This window comes from Neopsephotus bourkii, unplaced genomic scaffold (assembly GCF_033783945.1).
Source record: "Neopsephotus bourkii isolate Nb327-2 ecotype Australia unplaced genomic scaffold, CSIRO-AGI_Nbou_v1 NB_739, whole genome shotgun sequence".
In the NCBI taxonomy this organism is placed as follows: Eukaryota; Metazoa; Chordata; class Aves; order Psittaciformes; family Psittacidae; genus Neopsephotus; species Neopsephotus bourkii.
The window spans coordinates 513,295-532,440 of NW_026901237.1; the positions used below are offsets into that span (position 1 = coordinate 513,295).

Here is a 19,146-nt window from a genome sequence, read left to right on the forward strand (position 1 = left end):
ATAATCCAGATGTTGTAAGCGAGCACCTTTTGAATAAGTGTAAGCTTTTTCTCCAGGAGGGTTCTGTAACTCAGTGCAGCAGTGCCCTGCTCTATCAACTTTAATGTTTTAACCTTGTAACGGGGAAATGAATGACTTGATAAACTGTATTAATGTTAATCTAGTTAATTAAAATACAGTATTCAAATGAAACATTTGTTGTTAATCTAGTTACAACAACTTGTAGATCATGTTTTGCATCTTAGAAATCCTTTTTTAATGAGACCACCAAAGTGGTATTTTTCTTTTATGTTGTCCCTTACATATATTCTTACAGATATTATGATGATTGTTGCAGATGCCTAAGGAACAGGATTAGTGTGGAAATTGCCGTAATCCAGAAACACTAAACTGGGAGAGGGAAACAACCTGCTTCTAGCAAAGCAGTAATGAACATCTTTTGTATACAGAAGAGCTGTGTGTGGTTTGCAGGGTAGGGCTCCTGTTGAACCCGAGGGGCACAGACAGGAACTTCTCTTCCACATGAGCTATCTGCACGTTCTAAAAATAGACGGGAAGCATCCAACAGAAGTAGGTATTCAGGGGTTTTACATAATAAATCTATAAATCTGATAAGCCAGAGACACATCTGGTATCTCTGCTGCCAGATCTTAACCCCTTCACCCTCCTTCCCATCCCAAGGTATAGGTTTTCTTAGAGAAAAAAAAGTATTTTGATATAAGAAGTCTTTATCTCAAATTCTGGAGCTAGCAACAGTTGGGAGATGGTTATTTAGGGTGTGGGAAGGACTGCAGTTACACTTTGGTGTAACAATGATGGATTTGTTTCAAAATGTCATCTCGCATGCTGCATTAACTGTTTTCATTCTGTTTGACTTTTTAGAGCCATGCAGGAAACCCTGGAGTTTGTCTTAACAGCACCATTTGTTAGGCAAAATTAACCTGTGGAACAGTCTGCCATGAGGTAAAGTCTTCCCCACAGGTATTTGAAAGTCTAGGATTGCATTAGAGAGGATAAAAGATTGTGATGGGATGTGTAATGTCCATCTCTGGTTTTATTTGGAATAGAGATGAGAAGTTAAATGGCTCTCAAGAATTCTACTCCCTTTCCATTGGGGGATTCCTCCAGCTTCCCAGACTGCTTTGCCCTGGGGAGGGAAGGGGGCTGATGAGCAGAGCCGTGATGCACTGCCCCCCTTGTTTCACTGTTAGAAATTCGGCTGTTTTTTGGAATATTTTTCAATCAAATACCAACATCTCCAGAGTGCCTCTATGGTGGAGAACAAGGCTCTGGGTACACTGATGCTGCCTCTTCTGTGTTGTAGTGACAAACTGCAGTGGGAGGGAGATGTTGGGCTTTCCAGATGAGCCAGGACCATGTGGTTGACTTCAATGTATACGTAGTTTGTAGCCCCGTTAATCAAAAATCTGCAAAGATGATCTGAGGTGGTGTTCTAAAAAAGTCCAGGCCTGGTAACAGAGCTGAGCTCTTTAATGTCAGTTGCAGGATATTTACATATCTGTATGGAGCAGGCTGTTAGTTAAATATTGATTTAGCAGAGGAGCTGTATTCTCTTCCTGTTTGAGCTGACTGCAGACACCATGCTGCAGGTGGTAGGGACAGGCTTGTTGAGTTTTCCTTTAATTTAGAAGTAGTTTAGTATGAAGGGCAAGGAACAATATTTAAACTTCAAGAAACAAAATACTGTTTTTCAAACCAAGTGCTATCTGGTGGCACCAAACCTTGCTTAAATCTGACCAAATCTTCAAGCAAAGTGGTAAAAGTGTGTGATGGAAGAGATCCTGGATGTAGAAAAATTGAAGGGGCATATTTTCAACACTGCCTAAACCCAATTTGCAGTGTTTATTTCAGGATGCAGGATGCTCATGCTGCTCCTGTTTCATATTTGGCTTCACTGTTTCATCGTGATGAAGCAGAGCCCCGAGGCTGGTTATTGCTTGTCACCCAAAGATCCTCCCTGCCTGCAAATCCCCTTGTCTCAGCTGCGTTTTGCGCTTTAGTGTCTACTGTGACCATACGGACATTTGTTTGACAGGAGCCTGTGACCCTCAAACAGATTGGTGAGTCATGGAAAGAGTGAACTCACCCGTATAGAGTTTAATCTGTCCTCTGATAAAGCTGATTTCTGCTTGACAGGCTCTGCTCAGTTTCATGGTGTCTGACCTGGCTATTGAAACCAAGCGAACAGCAGAACACGGCTTGCAAAAGAGCCGTCTCTGAGAATGGAGGGGGAACATGAACATTCATGAGCTGTTACTCGTTTAGGCTGGTAAATACTAGAACTTCTGTATATCACTGTTCAATCTCTCTCAAGAATAATTGCCTTTTGACAGAGATGGGCATACTCAACAGCTACAGTGTGCTTGGTAAAGCTGACTGTTCTAAATAATGCTGATTTCTTTAAGGGAAGAATGTATTTTATTTGTTTTGATTTTCTGTTTGCAAGCATTTGCCTGGCTTAAGTAACAATCATTTTCTAATCAGATGATGGCAAGTAGAAGTGGTTCAATGTGCAAAGTTTGAAGGGTTTAGGAATAGTGTAGTCATATCTATGCTTCTGGTTCAGTAGCCCCTGAAATCTGTTATTTATAGTCTCCCCCTTAGTGTATCAACGTATGGATTCAGCAGAGATGCAAGGGGCTGCCCTATCATTTAAGTGAGGTAAGTAATAGAAGACCTTATAGCTTGGTGAATATTTATTGTGGTTACATTTAAAGGAACAGAACCAGGTTGCTGTTGTTAAGGGAGCACTGATGTTGACTGCATAAGCTGTAGCATTATATGATGCTTTTTGAGCATTGTGGCATTCTCTTTAGAACAGGTCCTCTTGTAGCAGTGATGGCCACCTCTATTCCCTGCTTTGACTACACATGCTATCTGGGGAAACAATTGTTTGTGTAAGTTATAGTGGTTAGAATAAAGCTGGCTAATGACGAAATCCTCTTTAGTGTAAAAAATACCTTTGTTCCTATGCTTTGTAAGTTGCAATGGCTCATTGATTTGTAGGAGCAATTCAGGGTCTGGTTTTGATCTTCAAACCCCTCAGGTTAGAGCAGAGCCTTTGCATGAGACATTTTTCCTTCCATCTCCTGTGTGACTGTGATTGCTGTGGTCACCTGAGGTACACATGTGCCTGCATGCCTCCCCTTCTCCCTTCAACAGCAGCTTGGGGACATGGGGCTCCAGAAGTCCTTAGGTGAGCATTCTTTGCTCTGAAGTGCTTTCTGAGCCCGTATCTCTACAGCAGGAAATGTTCTAGTTGTCTCACAGAAACCACAAACAAACAAACAAAAAAAAAAAAACAAACCAAAACCTCCAAATCAAAACAAACAAAAAATCCAACAAAACACCCCCCCCCAAAAGAAAACCCAACCAAAAAAACCACTTACTGTTTATCCTTCCATTTCTTAAATATAACGATTTATAATTGCATAAGCTGGAAATTTAAGCATTGCCCAGGAAATGCGAGAGTAATATTCTGAATGCAATGTTGACTTACCCAGAAAGACTAATACCCACTTAACACTCCAGCAGATAATAATAAATACCATACTTATACAATAAAGCTTTAACACTGCTTTCAAGACATAAGTATTTAACACTTCATTTTCAGCCAATGCAGAATAGAAATGGCAGCAAGGCAAGCTGGTGATGAGGTTTTCAGCCAAAGCTGACTGAAATATAAACAAGTGGAAGATTAAATAACTTAAAATTATTTTGGACATTTATACATAGGAAAAGATTAAAACCATCCAGTAAATTCAGCTGTCCAATTTCCATTTCATCAGGTCTGGCTTCTTAAACAAAGTTCACTTAAACCTGGAACTGCTATAGCTCCTTAGGGTTTGGGTTTTCCGTAGCCAGTGTCACCTGCATCAACTACATGAGCTGAAAACAATGTGACTGTGTACACTGACATCGTTCTCTGTTAGGACTCCAGGATTTGTCTCTGAGCTGTCCATCCAACACATCTTTGTCCAGAATCAGATTTCTTCACCTGACTCCATGTCCCAGCTACAGGATTCCAGCTGCTCATCCTTTGGAAACTCAACCTCAATGTTGTAGATGAAATCTGGGTCATCCTTCTTCTTTCTGTTCTTTTCAAAGAGCTCATCCATGATCCTCTTTCTTTTGTCTAGCTCCCTGTCGTCCAGTTTGTTCATATCCTCTTCTGGGTCAATGGGCTTTTCCTGTTGAAACTTTTCCAAGCTCTCAGCCAGGCTCTCTCCTCTCAAATGACCCTTCAGCAAACTGTACAGCTTCTGCAGCTGACACAGTGAGACTCCTTCCAGGTAAGCCTTGTGCCGAGAGTTATTCTTCAGCTGCTCAGCAGCCATGCTGCAGTCTAAAGAGAAAGCCACCGTTAAGACTTACAGGTATCCTCTTCTCCCAAACCCCCACGAGTGAGATGTCCAGACTTAGCAGAGCCATTACTGAGGTTAAGACATAGCCCTGGGCTTCTCAGGGGAGACAGCGTTACCCCAGACCAACCTCTCTTTGCACTCCCTGAACTCTGGTAAGAAGCTACCCATTGGCCACTAAAAATGCTATTACCAACTAGCTGTTGCTCTCACTGTGTCTGGAGGGGAAAAGGGGAATGCTACAAGTAAACACACCACACCTGAGAACATGGAGAAATTCCTGACGGGCATGATCCGCTGGCGAGTCTTATCCTTGCTGGCTTCTGTGTAGATCAAGATAATGGATGGAGGCTCAAAGCAGACGCCACACTTCTTTGCAACGTAAGTCATTCCAGTTCTTCCTGCTGGCTGAAGTGTGTTCAGTTTTATGAGAGATGTCCTCAGCAACATCCAAACTCACTGAAAAACAGGGAAAGAAAAAAGGGACAGAAAGTGTGACTGTCTCCTAGTACTGTTACTTTTATCAAGATCAGAGTGGTACAGATTCAGAAAAACAATGCAGCCAAGGTCTAAGTCTCCCCAGTTTCAGTGGAAGCTGAGCATGTCCCTGTGTGCTCTGTAGCCCAGTAGCAGGATGCAGAGTGATTCCCAACTGCTGGTTAAGACTTCTGTCACTGCTTGGCCAGGATTACCTTTTAGTCTAACAGCTAAGTAAAGTACTACACAATTGAATGTTAACTAAAATATGGTTGGGTTTTTTTTTTAATACTTATTCCTTTTTTTCAAGTGAAAAGTGTCATAAGATAGTAAATCAACATATTACAGTTTCTTCACAAGCAGTATTTGCTGCATGTTATATCCACTGCTCTGGAAAGCCAGGAATCGCTTACCTACCAAATCCTTTGCTGCTCTAACCACCAGGCTTTTAACTTTGCATTGCCTTGTAGTTCACATGGAAGCTCCATGTGTGACACAGGGAGAATCTGACTTTTCAGTGATGATATAACAATACAGTTTTGCTGTCAGGATATTTGAGCATGTTTGAAAAATATATCTTTAGAAAAATGCAGATAACACAAACATTGGAAATATCTTGGAACCCCACTGAAAGAGTTCCCACAAAACTAATCTGAATGTTGCAGGAGATGCAACAAAGGTAAAATCCTATGATACATACTTGTATTTGCTTTGAAAAGATACAAACTGACTGATATGTTTAAGTATCCTTTACGTGTCTTTGTCACAGACCTGGGGATATCATACTCCTTATTTCACATGGTAAGGGAGAACCTATCAGTGCATCGGTCATCTATAACATGAAGAAGGTTAGGAAGTTAATCCATAATCATCCTTTTTACTGTTATCTGAAGTATTCTGTCTTGCAGCAGGAGAGAGGAATGTTTGACTGGCAGCAGCAGCTTCTCTTTTTATGTCTTACTGCATTTTCCTGTACCCAAAATGCTCTTGAGAACAACTCGGCGTCAGCTCTGCTCTTGGCTTTATCCCCGTGTTGAGTCAGATAAAATGTTACAGAAGACTTAAGGATCTAAATTTGCTGCAGATCCTTCTTACCCAGTGTAGGGCACCAAATGTGTTATTTTTCTTTTGGTTTTAAATAAGTGAAAATATTCCAAATGTGAAGGTTATCTCCTCCGACTGCCCTACAGACTGCAGTAATAAGAAATTTTACCACCCCCCCCCAAATAATGTATGTCTCCACATCAAGAAAAATTGCATTATTCTTCAAAAGCTACTTCAAAGTTGAGTAATAACTCTTCTTTGTCAAAAAGAATATAAGAAAGAGTTCAATTTTGCAATAATGTTGTCAATACTGAAAATTTACTGCAGCTGCTTCAACCTTTTCAATTGTTCTGAGCCAGGCAGAAAAGCAGAATTCTCTCAAGAGCCACTTTTACCATCTGAAAATGAAAAATGATGCTTCAAACTGAGCTGAAACAGCTTTTTGAAGGGTCACTGGCAGTCATTAGAGTGGGCCTCCACCTCTGAAATGGGAAAGAAATCCTTAGACAAGAAGAAGCTGTTTGGATCCACGTAAAAGAGGAGAAAGAGGTTTCATATCACTAGGTAAGGCAAGCAGTATACCTCTGCTACCAGGCGTGAAACACTGGCTTCAGGAGCTCTGAAACACAGTCAGGTGAGTGGTTTTGACTTGCCAGTTTCTGTGCTGCGGAAAACTACATTTGCCGTTAAAACCCCACTTTTCTATCGCGTGTTTCTGCCAGGTAAGTAATCCCTCGCGGTGAAAGCCTAAACGTTGAGGGAGAGGAGCTAAGTGGGAAAAGATCGGGTTTGCCCTTCCCGCCTCTCGCCCCCTCCCCTCACCTCGGGCAGGAAAGCGTTCCGCAGGGGACGAGAAGCGGCGGCCAGGGCGGGCCTCATATCCACGGTCTACCCGCTGTGGTTGCCATGGTCACGGCTGCGCCGCCGGCCCCTGGCGCAGAAGGCCCCTTCTGGGCTGCCCTAGTAGCGCCTGCGGGACGGCTTGGGGCTCGGCTGGCCCCTACCGCTGCGAATCCCCGCACCAGGTGGGGACAGCGGCGGAACTGAACCGCCGCGGCAGTATTTAGCGGTGAGTCCCGCTGTCGCCGCGTAGCGAGGGGCAGATATGTCCTCCGGAGTCAGGCGGGCTCCGTGGGCGCTCGGAACGGGAGCCAGGCAGTGTGGAGCTGGCCCCGCAATGGCGGGCGGCCTGCGGTGGTGGGGAGAGGTGCTGCTCAGTGCCGGGCTGGCCGTGTTCCTCTGCGCCCTCCGTAAGAGCCGGCCTGGTTTGGGCGCGGGGCAGCAGCTCCCCGTTGTCCCGGCCGAGGGTCGGGGGTAAGGCGGGACCATGGCAAGCTCCTTCCTCTTCCTGCTGCTGCGGGTGCTGGGGCTGAGGCAGCCGGCCGGGCAGCCCCGGGCCAGTGCTGAAGTGGAGGAGGCCCGTCGAGCAGTGACCTAATAAACTTCGGCTGCTAGTCTCAGTGAATTGCAGTTGCCCTTCTCTGTGAGAGATTCTGCAGATAGTGTGCTCATAGTTTATATGTACATATATTTTGCTTGTTAAAGTTGTTTGTCCGTGTGATAATGATGTGTGCTTACGCTGCTATTTGTTCATTCTGTGCTCTTTCAGGTGTGCAGGCTGTTTGTGAGGGTGCCACTGTCATACAGGAGCTTTTGAAAGAGGGGTTTCACAGGTAAGGTGTGAAAGCTGCATCGGAATAATGTTCAGGGTAATTTTACCTGTGAAGAAGCTTCTCTTAATTCATGCATAGTTGTATCCATGAACTGAGGTGTTGATACGTAGGCATGGTTAGGCACTAGAATATATTAGCATGACCAAGTAACTGACAATTACAAGCTATAATGGAGGAGTAGGAGGCTCTTTTCTGAGAACTGTGTGGAAGCTTTTGGTAGTACTGAGACATTAACAAAGAAGCAAAACTTCATTTTGGTTATGGATGTGGAGTTAGGGTGAGCTACATCATCCTAACTAGAGAAGCACAGCATGGCTTGAGAGGGATCCATTTATTAATTGGTTGCACGTAGTAAGAGCTGCAGCTCATTTTTGCACATTTGAGAGTATGTCCCTTGTGCAGGGAAAGAGTTATCATCTTTTGAAGCATGGGTGTAAATGTTTTGCTTTTGTTGCTTGTTTTAAGGGACCTGCTATTGAAGGTAGAGCTTGGTGTATTGGGGAAGCATGCAGGAGGATGCACAGTGGCAGCTAGAACTCATCTTCCACCAGGAATCTACGTGGATCCCTATGAGCTGGCATCACTACAGCAGCACAATTTAACAAAGGTAACAACCCCAAAGCTAAGACATCTGGCAGGTACTCAGATAAGGATGTAATCTCTGGTCATCTGGCTTGTTGAAACAAGATCACGAACTCCTTTTCCTGGAAGGAGGTGCCACACAGTATCATCTTCATGACATCTCATTGTATCTCTTGGCTTGATCAGCATCACCTGGTGTGCGGGGTATTTTGTGTTGTGAGAAAACTCATGGGTTGAGATAAAGACAGTTTAACAGGTAAAGCAAAAGGCTAAACAAAGCAAAGCTAAACAAAGAATTCATTCGCTATTTCCCATGGTCAGGCAGGTGTTCAGCCATCTCCAGGACAGCAGGTCTCCATGACATGTAACTCACTTGGGAATACAAACACCATCACTCTGAATAGGGGACATTCAGTCCTCTTCTTTCTTCCCCAGTTTCATATGCTGAGCATGATACCATATGGTATGGAATATCCCTTCGGTCAGTTGGGGTCAGCTGTCCTGGCTGTGTCCGCTCCCAACTCCTTGTGCACCCTAGCCTGCTCGCTGGTGGGGTAGTGTGAGGAGCAGAAAAGGCCTTGACTCTGTGTAGGTGCTGCTCAGCAGTAATGAAATGTCCCCATGTTATCAACCAGTTTTCAGCACAAATCTAAAACATAGCCCCATACAGCTACTGTGAAGAAAATTAACTCTACCCCAGCCAAAATCAGCACAGGACAGAATTTTCTTCCTGACCATGAAATAAAGCCCAATGTTAGAAAATAGAATAAGGAACATACTTTTTCCTTCTGTCACTGCAAATAGGTCAGCACAGCAGACAGTGGTGTTTTAAATCCCCAAATCATGCACAAAATGTGCATATGTTATTTTTTTATCCCACATCACTCCCTTGCGTAGAGTCTGATCACCACCACATCTGTATCTTTCTTCACTTGCAGGCAGTGCTAATTCCTGATGTTGCTGACGTGGAGGCTCCTGAGTACTTAGCCACAGATCTTCTAGTTCTGCTGTACCTGGAACCCGACCCTTGGTGTTCTCACTGCTTTACAGCTACCTTGCCTGTGCATGGCCGGTACCACCGGCCGGCAGAAGACAGTGAGGAAGTGTTGGTTATTCTGAAGAGCCCAGAAGTACTGGTCTGCTGCTGTGACAGTGAGATTCTTACCTGTTCTATTGGGGAGAGAGGAGTAAAAGTGGGCAATACGGATGTTGGAATCTGGTTCTGTATTTGTCTTCTGCAGTTGGAGCTCTCTGTAGTCATGTGAACATGAAGGGAAGATAGTGGCCCTGATAAAAACCCCCATTCTTCCTCTTAGAATGCTGCTGCTGTCTGACCAAAGGCGGATTAATTGTTAATACACTTCTTGGTGGTGTGCTGCTGCTGTTGTACCATTGTGCTGTAGTGGGCGGCACTGGCAGTTGATCTCTTTGTCACAGTCCTTGGCTTGTAAGGAGTTGGGTGCTCATATGGCTTTTTCAGTGTTTCTCTTGGCAGCTGAAGCCATGCAGGGCATATTTAATATTCACTGTCACATATTTAGAGTAATCAGAGTATTCTGATGGTTTGTAACACTTCCTGCATTCCCTGCATGGTAAGGGGGGGTTGTAGAAAACTGTGCCTGAAGGTTAGAATGGTTGGAGTCTCAGACTCGTGTGAAACAAGAACCTGATAATCCAGTGACAGTATTTCAAATTACATGAATAATGAAATCCTAGGTATTTGCTACAAATTGTATTTCCTTTCACAAAATCATTCTTGCTTGCTTCCAAGTTAAATATGCTAATGATTCTCAGCTACTTTTATCATCATTTGCACATTATCTGAGCAATCATTTTCTAGGATAGACTTAAGGGCAGGGAAGACTGCCTGGTCAACTAAAAAGGGTATGAAGTCTTCCCATTTTTCTGCCACATTTACTACTTATGTAAATAGTAAATAATAAAAAATAAATAAACCATATTTATTTTTCATATGAAAGTGTTTGAAGTATTGGAGGAGAGTTCCTGCATGTACCAGCACGAGGCCAGCAAGAAATGAAAGAATGACTTCGTTTTGGGGGAAGAGAAATAATAACTGTACGGCTGAAGTTGAGGGGTCTACAGGCTAATGACGAATTCTTTGCCCTGTTCAGGATGGAAGGGCCAAGATACCACCCAAGTGAAATTGTTTCTTGGGTACCTACTGTACTGGAAAGAGTTACAAAGTACACGAAAAGGACTGCCCCGTACCACTTTGACTGTGCAGATTAGTTGGCACATTTCTGTCAGTGCTGTTTCACCTGGTGGCTTTCAGGGAGTAGATTCTGTCAAGCTGTTGTGGAGGAAGGATACCTCATTTGGAAAAGCCTTGCAGACTATATTGCTTCATCCCACGTGGATCCTGCTGATGCATTAACATCTTCCGCAGATCGCCTGCCAGCAGAGTGTTGGAAGCCTGCTAAAGTGGAAGCTGCCTGCTCAGGCAAAAATGCTGGCCCCTGTCAGTGGTACAGTGTAACACACAAGTCTGTGAGTTCTTATTTCTGTGGGAATTCTTTCTTCTCTTCTAACAATTGCTGCCTTTTCTTTTTTCTTGTGAATAACAACTTCCATAGCACAGGAACTAATCAGTAAAAGACTAGTTGTGCAATTGCCTCTTAAGGAAGCTCCTTTCTTCCTTTCTGATTGGCTTTTAGTGGGGGTTGTCCTGCCCTTCTGACATACTTGTAGTAACTGTGCTCTTCTGGTCTTTATGATGAGCACATCCTCACCTTTTTTTTTTTTTTTTTCCTTTTATTTTTTACTTGGAATTCTAGGGTACAAATTTACTTGGAATTCTAGGATATAATTTGCACTGGTCAAACTAAGAAAAGTCTTTACAACATAGGTGCTTGGGAAGAGTAGTGAAGTGGAAAACTACTTTATACCCAAACTAAAGGAGGAGTAAAACTGCAGAGATTGACAGAATAGCATCTTAAAAAAAAAATCACTTCTATTTGATTGGTTGTTATCTGATTGGCTGAGTATCTACGAAAACACATAGTCTCTTTATTCTAAGTCAAAACCAAGGAAAGTGGGATCTTTAGTGTTGTCAGCAACTGCGTTTGATACTCAAAAGGGTTGCAGTAGTGACGAGATTCAGAAATAAGACTCATTTGGCTCATAATAAATTTCTTGGTTTTGTAACAACACATCACACATCAAAAAGAGAAACCAAATAGTTATTCATCTTGGAGAAAATTGGCTTCTTGGTGATCAGTGAAATGCTCATAAATTGATTTTTGAGCAGGTAAATTTATTGTGCTTTGTACTGCAGGAGCAGCTGGGGCTCCATTTCCTGTAAACAGTTTTGATTTTGAGTCCAGGAAGAAGAAGCCTTAGCAAAGGGCTAATTAAACATATTTATTAATTATCTAAGTTCCAGTAAAAAATAAATAGCTTGTTAAATGTGTGTCATCCATTTATTTTCTTTTTAGGCACATGAGGAATCCATTCTGCAGGTTCCAGTGGGGCTCAGGCAACATAGTTCCATGGTGTGTGCCGTGACTCTTCTTGCCACAGTGCTCTGTTCCAGTCTGATTCTCACAGCCGTGTGCAAATATGGACAATTCTCTGAGGTGACCTGCTCAGAATAAAGAAATATGGAATGACTGACCTACGTCCAGCAAAACTTGCAGTATTACATCTGCTTCCTAAATGAATATTTCACTGTTACTTCAATATAAGTAATGTGCGAGGGTCCCATAATGGGTTATAATCGTTTGGCCCAATTCTTATGAACACCTTTAACACACCAGAACCTGTGGTGTGTTCATACACATAGCCTGTGGGTGTGAGAAACATCAACTAGTCATTAAATTTCTGAATTTTAAGCTTGTCCAGATGTGTTATGTATGAATTCGTGAAGAGACATCCTGTGCTTGCAGGAGAAGGCTTAAATAATCTCTCTCATCCTAATAACTGGGAGGGATTAGTTACTCTTGCATTGAGCTGTAAGAACAGCTGATAAATACAAGGCAATGGGAAGGAAAATACTTGGAAACCCCGAGTTGCTCTTGATTGACAGAAGGGGTCGGCTGCTGTTTCTTCTCCTTGTCAGTAGGTGGCATTATGAGTTTACAGTAACTCCTGGGACTCTTGGAGAAAATACAAGGGGATGAATGAAAATTCTGGTTTCCAAATTCTGTCCTCTTTTGAGGGCTCAGTGTGTAGCCAAGGCTTCTCATCATCAGAATCGGCCTTTCATCACTGTCCAGCTGTAGCTTCAGGATCCCTCGGGTATCTTTCTTCTGCTTCTGCTGAATTCAGTAGAGAGCTTGTCTTGTGACCTCGCCCATGACAGGTTGGCAAGTGCTCTGACACTGGGCTCTTGTTTTCCCTCGACTGTGCTGAATGATGGTGGCTGCGCCAGTCCTTCATCCGCTACCTCAGAGGAGTCATGCTCTGCATCTGCTTGGGGGAAGGGAGACACTGAACTGAACAATTGCAGTGAGATTTGGCTGCCTGTTTAACCACATCACAGCAGGGCTGTGGACCAGTGTGGTAATGCTTGTCTCTGAGTGGGATTTTTAATTCCCTGAGTTGAGTTCTTATGCTCTCTGTTACAAAGGTAAATCATTCTGTGTTGCAATCTGACTCTTGGAAAGGCACCATCTCAGGCTGTCACCCAGCTCTGGCAGGTCTCTTATCACCTGAAAGCTCATGGTTTGTTTGTTTTGGGGTTTTTAACATCAGATAGTACCAGTTGAGTATCACAGGTTGAATTCTTTAGCTATAACAAGCTGCCTGGTATCACAGCCTTGTAAAAGAAAATGGTAATATCCTTTGGACAAATGAGAGAAAATATAGTAAGTGGATAACTTGGGAATCGGTACAAGTGAAGATGTGAGAATGGAAACTCACATTAGTGGTAAGATGCCATAAGAGAAACTGAGGCAGGAGGGGCTTGAATTACAGGAGGCTTGGCACTGTCAATACTAAACAAATAGTTGACTTAAGGGTTTAAAAGTGCACTAATAATTTTGGTTGGCATGTGGCTCAGTGTGTCTAAAATACATGAAGATCCCATCAATAAGCTTTTCAACTTGAATAATTCTTATTCTGATCAATATAAACTATGAGAGAAATCACAGAACTTCTCAATGGATGTTGGTTTTATGTCTGTAGCCATTTGTATTGTAGTAGACAATTTTTTGGGGTGGGTTTTGGGTGTTTGTTTTTGTTGGTTTTTTTTGTTTGTTATTTTGGGATTTTTGTAGTTTGGTTTGGCTTTTTTTTTTTCCCCAAAGCTGTCAATAAATCTAATAACTCTTGTAAGCGTTCAGTATGAAGGAACTTGCCAGTTAAGCTTTCTTTCCGATACTGAAATTTGCAGTCATTTAGCAAGCCCTGCATTTAGCAAGAATGCCCTCATGGTGTGCCAGACACTGGAGGATGCAGGTGCCAGTTCTTCGGGGATCACTTCCAGACACAGAGGATGAGCTGCAAAGCAGTTGTTGCCCTTTGGAAAATTCCTGGCAACTTTGGAGACAAAGGAGTGAATTCTCAGCAAGAGAACATAGAGGGGATGTACACAAACATTATCATTAATGTATGTAAGGCCTGAATCAGAGCAGTGTAAGAAAAGGGGTAGGTAGGGGTGTTAAAGACTGTGCTAGGAGTTAAGATTTTCTGAATCACAAAGCAACCCTCCTAGCTGGTTTAAAAGGATGTGCCTGGGGAGGGAGACAGAAGACTGGAAGGGGGGAAAGGATTCTGAGTGGTTTGTAGTGGCAGCTGACTGGGCTTAGGGGTACAAGGCTGAAGCAGCAATAAATAGGGAGACCTTATAGGGAAGGGAAGTAGAGCTGAGGGAAGTGTGAAGTTCAGAAACCTGCTGTGGTTTGTCGAGAGGTACATGCAGAGATGAATTAGCAAAAACTTGATCCTGGGAAGATCAACTATGGAACTGAGTCAGAATGGGAAAGTGACAGCAGCATGCAAAGAGGAGAGAAGATGTTGTCTTTGCCTGTGGCAGGAAGCAGACCAAAGCAGTCTATACCAGCTTATAGCAGGGTCACTGTGGTGTACTGCTCTTGAAAGAGGGGGGGTGAAATAAGGCAGGTCTGTAGGGGTGAGTCTTCTGTGACCATTGGCTCTGCAGTAATTCTGCCACCAGCCCTGTTCTCTTAGTAAGCCAGGGCACACCCCTAGGAGCCACTGACACACAGATGACACCTCTGTGCTGTGCAAAACCAGTTTTCCTCTCACAAAATGCAGCACTGAGTTAATAATCTCAAGTTTAAAAGCCAGAAGATGGAAAAAAGGGTGAAGAAGAACCAGTTTAGAAGTGCTCTGCCTCTGTTTTTCTGGTTTGGTGGGTCTCTGCCCTGCAGCTGGCTATACCCCCAAGCAAAAGAAGTTGTGTATGTAAAGCTTAATGACGTGATCCCAAAACAACGCTGCCTGCCTCGGGCTTCCGAGGGCGGAAGCGGCCCTCGATCAGCGGTGCCGTGACCCCTCCTGCTCCCGTCCGTCAGCCGTGAGGCGGAGCAGCGGGACCCGGCCGCGGCAACCCGCTTCCGGCGCAGGCGCGGTGCCCGCCGGGAGTTGTAGTCACCTGAGCGTCGCCCCGCCCCCGCCCGCCCTCGCGGGCTGTGGCCACGCGCGGCGGTTCCGCTTCCCCTCCGGCTCCTGCCGCCGCCGCCGCCTCGGTGGGTCTCGACGCCGCCGCCATTGCAGACGCGCCGAGTGGCGGCCGCGCCCCGCTCAGCCCGTCCGTCCTCCGAGGCGGCAGGCGCCGCCCCAGCCCGGTGAGTCCGCTCCCACCTGCCGGCCGCGCCTTCCGGCCTTTGTGGAGCCCGTCGGGCCGGGCCTGAGGCGGGCGGCGAACTCGGGGCGGCGGCTTCTCTCCCTCTTCCCCCACTCCCCCCCTCCCCGCCCCGCTCCCGCTTCACGGCGCTTCCGGTAGCTCGGGGCCGCTGTCCTTGCCGCGCCAGGCACCGAGGGCGGCCGGGCCGAGAGCGCCTCGCCTGGTCTGGCTTCAGCAGGGCGGCGGTGCGGGACCGGAGATCGGCCCCAGCTTCCCGCGAACCGTGGTGGGCCCCGCCTCGGCCCCCCGCCCCCGGGAGCCCGCCCTGAGGGGACTCGCCGCCTGGGGGGTGCTGTTCGTGCTTGTGGGGAAGCAGCGGTTCGGGTATCGCTGTTACAAGTTCTTACGTAAATAAATGTGTTGTTTAAGTAGGGAAGTGCAGTGCAAAGCTGTACCCGTCCCGTGCAGCGAGTGCAGGCGATGCGGGCAGTGCAGGTTGTTGGGTGGATCGCTTGTCTTTGCTCTGGTACCTGGATTGACATTAGGCCACGTCTTTTCGTGCCAGTTACAAAGCTGTTGTTCTTTGTGCGCCAAACTTGCTTGGTTTTTTCTCCTCTCTGTGTTTTCCGCTTTATTTTTGTTACCGCTTTTGACATTTATTCAGTCAAAGCCATGCAGGATGGTTTAGTTGTTTAATGGGAGGCTCTTCGGGGAGCAGCTTCAATCAAATAAAGTTGATTTTAGCCTGGTACGTGGGAGCAGCTGCCTAAAGGTTTGTCTGGGAGTAGAGAGTTCACCAGCTGGCTTTCAAGGAGCCGTCTTGCACTTTGCTTGTAGCCAAAACAAACCGGTTGGTTCATCTGCTGCCTTACGGTGAGTGAAGACAGTCCAGATACTGCAGCATTTTAATATTCGTTATTTTGGAGGTCTTGCAATAATAGCAATGTTAGGTGCAATTGAAACACAGCATATTGTGGGGTTTTTAATTTTTCTTATTACCATCTTTCTCTGGTTTTGTCATTTTTTATGCTTGAAAAAAGGGAGCTGCTCTTGTGGAAGTTTAGGACCCACCTTGCAGTATGAAGTGTCCTCACAATGTGAATTCTGGAATGGTACCCCCATAAAAAGAATGGGGACTATCTCCTTCATTTAGGAGATCAAAGTGATTTAACTTGCAGAGACACTGTGAAGGCAGGCTAAGAAATACCCGTGTGTAGCCAAATGAGCTGTTACAGTTTTAATGTTACTAGAGAACTGATGAATCAGTAATTTCGTTCTTACGGACTAATGGGCTGAAATAGAAGCAACATAGAAATGTAAAAAGGCGAAGCCTTTGTGTTATGAGTTTTTGAGTAGAATCTTTAAAATAATAGCATTTAAAAAAATTGGCTGAGTAATATTTTAGAGGAAGGAAAAGCCTTGCTCTGAACTTCACTGATTGGATATTTCAGTTCTTGAGGCAGGAACAAAAATGCTTGAGAACAAGTAACAAATCTGTGTTGTTAAAGTTGGATGTGCTGACATAGTTGTTACAACAAAACTGATGGGCTGTTAAATGGGGAATAATGCCTCTGTGGATATATCTTGCACTTTTTAGCACAGTACAATGTATTTTGGTAGATCTGAGATGTGTGACAAGCATGGCAGCATGTCACAGGCTGATTTACTGGGATGAAGCTTGTGCAGTTAGATATTGGACCTTTGGCCAACTGTGGGGAGCTTCTTTCCCGAGGCACCTGCTTGTGTTCCCTCTCTGGGATGGATGCTGGAATCGATGGGTGAAGACTTTGCCTGTATATGGTAGGTTGCATCCTGTGCTTGTTTTAAAATGTACCCTTTTAAAAACTCGTGTGCTTGTGGTGTTTAACTGAACCTTTCAGTTGTGTTTAAGGAAAAAAGTTACTCAAGCACCTTTGGTTTCTCAGCAACTTCAGGATAAGTGTTAAGGGTATTGATGCTGCAGATTTTTGTTCTTGTGGGTGATGTGAAAAGCTGTGGGGAATCCGAATCTAGGTCTGTGTGTTTTATTAACAGAAGATGCTTCTGCTTCAGAGTCATTGCATCAGTCGTTTGGTTTTGGTTGTTGGTTGGGTTTTGGTTGTTTCTTGTTTTGTTTTGTTTTTTTTCCTCATTTGCTATATGGGTTTTTTTTCCATTTACATTTTATCTGTTTTCTGTATTTGGAGGTTTCTAAGGCACTGGAAGCTTCCCTGTGAGTTTTGTGCCAGTATATTCTTGTTTCTTACAACGCGCACATCTATTGACATGTCTGTGTAGCAGTTACAACGAAGAAAAAGCTATTTGTTCTGAAAACAGCCCCTTAGTTACAGTGATGGCCAGGCCCGGTGATAATACCAGCAGAGATGCAAGTCCTCAGGTCAGAAATTGGAATGCAGGTAGAAAGCTTTGAAAGTGAGTTGACTCACCAAAACATCCAGGAGTAGGTAGCAGAGGCAAGGTGAGCAAGGGGAAGGAAAGGTCTGCAGCAGCCAGGCACCATTTATTAGTGTGCATCTTAATGTGTTTGTGCTGGCAGTTGGGAAAAGGCAGCTGAGTTGCCAGAAGAAGGTGGTTGTGGAGCTTTCCCTTCCTTTTCTAGAAGTGTAGTTGCCAGGATCAGTTCTGCTGTGTTCTTGTGAAACCAGGGGCACTCTCTTGGACTAGGGTGAGATTTGGAAAGGCTGCATCAAGCTCAATATTTAGTTTTCCAAGAAGGCACCTCCTTCCTTAAATCTAAAATTTGTCTGTCTAGCTCAAAACTTGGAGAGAGCTTTGTGATTGCACAATGTTGTCTTGAGGAGATTTCTGTACCTGCTGTGGTAGTAACAGTACATTTTCAGTTAAGTTTTAATGTGATAAACTCTGAGGTTATCACTTGCTATGTGAAGTGCAGTGCTGCTAAAGGTAACGAATCGCACCCAGCACTTGGATACCAGGCTGAGCTACTAGGTCCATTCTCAGAAACAATACAGTCCTCTTAATGCAGTGCTTGACTGGGTGCTGTGTTGATTCTGCCTCTTGGCAAGGTCAGTTTGACCATGGAGGAGGCTGCATCTTCTGCAAGCTTTCAGTATTTGCAGGGCTTTGTTAGGCAAAAATCATCATTTTCGCCAACTTTCTGGTAGAGCAAGGACATAGGGGAAGGAGTACATAAGTGTGTGTGAGCAAGAGGGGAGCTCTGGACTCTTGGTGTGGTGTGAGGGCAGCCATGCTTGTGCAGGAGGATGGTAGGCAGTAGGTGGGAGGAGGAAAGGAGTCCAGGGTACTTGCCTTGTGGCAAAGGGCAAGAAACCCTTAGGCAAGGTACTGATTTTGAAGGCCTTTTAGCAAGGAAACACTGCAGCGTTCCCAGAAGACCTGAGGATTCTTACTGTGCATTGCTGTTAGGAATTATGGTGTCTTGAGGTTGTGATCTTGTAAGATTTTTAGAAAGCTCTTATTTGCATTTAAATGCAGGTGGTAAAAGGAGATGTGTTTTCAGGTGAGAATAAGAGATCTACTGACCTACCTAGCTGGAGCCCATGTTGCAAGTTGTAGATAGAGCTCTGTTAATGCAAGTCTTCAAGCCTGCACCACTCAAGGTTTGCCCGATCTCAGAGTATGGTTTTACCTGAAGTTGTGCTTTACTTCATTAGGACAATACGCACATTAGTGCTGGTTATTTTGACTGATTAAGTGAATGGTGTCTGCCACTAAGAGCTGGAAGCACTGGATTTGGTCTCAATTCTGTATCTGACTTGCTGCGGTTTTTTTAAGTTGATCATACTATTTTCTCAGCTTCTATTTTCTCAGCTGGGAATGGGGATTAATCAGGCTTTGAAAGTGTCTCACGCGGCAGGTCAGGCAGAGATGTACATGTTAGGAACATGCCTTAAAATTGACAGGAGTTTTATTTGTGCTGTTAAATTTTGGGTGATAAAACACGATCTGTGAATTCAAAAGGAATTCTTCGTGCTTTTGAAAGGCTGAGGTTAAGTATATTAAACCACTTCAGAAATTGCTGATGCTTCTTTTTATTTCTTTTTATTTTATTTTGTCACATGGATGTATCTAACATGTTCATGAATTTCAAAATGCTTTTAAAAATCTTCACTTCAGCTGCTAATAATTTACTGGTGCTTAGAATTGTTTTAATTGAACACACCTTATTAGGGAAATATAATATTTTTAAGACTCCTAGAAAATGTTGGGTGCTTTATATAATAGATGTCATTGTTTC

At 44.2% G+C, this 19,146-nt stretch overlaps 3 protein-coding genes across 4 annotated transcripts in view; 2 read left to right on the forward strand and 1 right to left on the reverse strand.

Moving 5' to 3' along the window:
* Nucleotides 1-3,492: 3,492 nt before the first annotated feature.
* Nucleotides 3,493-5,121, reverse strand: CEP19 (centrosomal protein 19). Its single transcript, XM_061354408.1, has 2 exons — nucleotides 4,643-5,121; nucleotides 3,493-4,366 (listed from the first exon to the last, which is right to left on the reverse strand). Exons 1-2 carry the CDS (start codon nucleotides 4,830-4,832, stop codon nucleotides 4,005-4,007), a joined length of 552 nt encoding a protein of 183 aa, XP_061210392.1. The 5' UTR covers nucleotides 4,833-5,121; the 3' UTR covers nucleotides 3,493-4,004.
* Nucleotides 5,122-7,063: 1,942 nt separating this feature from the next.
* On the forward strand, nucleotides 7,064-12,009 carry PIGX (phosphatidylinositol glycan anchor biosynthesis class X). 2 transcript variants are annotated; one of them, XM_061354409.1, is made up of 6 exons: nucleotides 7,064-7,153; nucleotides 7,513-7,576; nucleotides 8,042-8,183; nucleotides 9,097-9,310; nucleotides 10,566-10,666; nucleotides 11,614-12,009. In XM_061354409.1, the coding sequence occupies exons 1-6, from the start codon at nucleotides 7,081-7,083 to the stop codon at nucleotides 11,770-11,772; spliced, it is 753 nt and encodes a 250-aa protein (XP_061210393.1). In that variant the 5' UTR covers nucleotides 7,064-7,080; the 3' UTR covers nucleotides 11,773-12,009. The 2 variants fall into 2 exon arrangements, with proteins under 2 accessions (XP_061210393.1, XP_061210394.1); XM_061354410.1 differs by having other exon boundaries at nucleotides 9,097-9,411; nucleotides 11,614-11,736.
* Nucleotides 12,010-14,788: 2,779 nt separating this feature from the next.
* Nucleotides 14,789-19,146, forward strand: part of PAK2 (p21 (RAC1) activated kinase 2) — a 43,261-nt gene continuing 38,903 nt past the window's right edge. The window contains exon 1 of the mRNA XM_061354412.1: nucleotides 14,789-14,928. The gene's annotated coding sequence lies outside the window, so the exon portion shown is untranslated. The remainder of the gene's footprint in view (nucleotides 14,929-19,146) is intronic.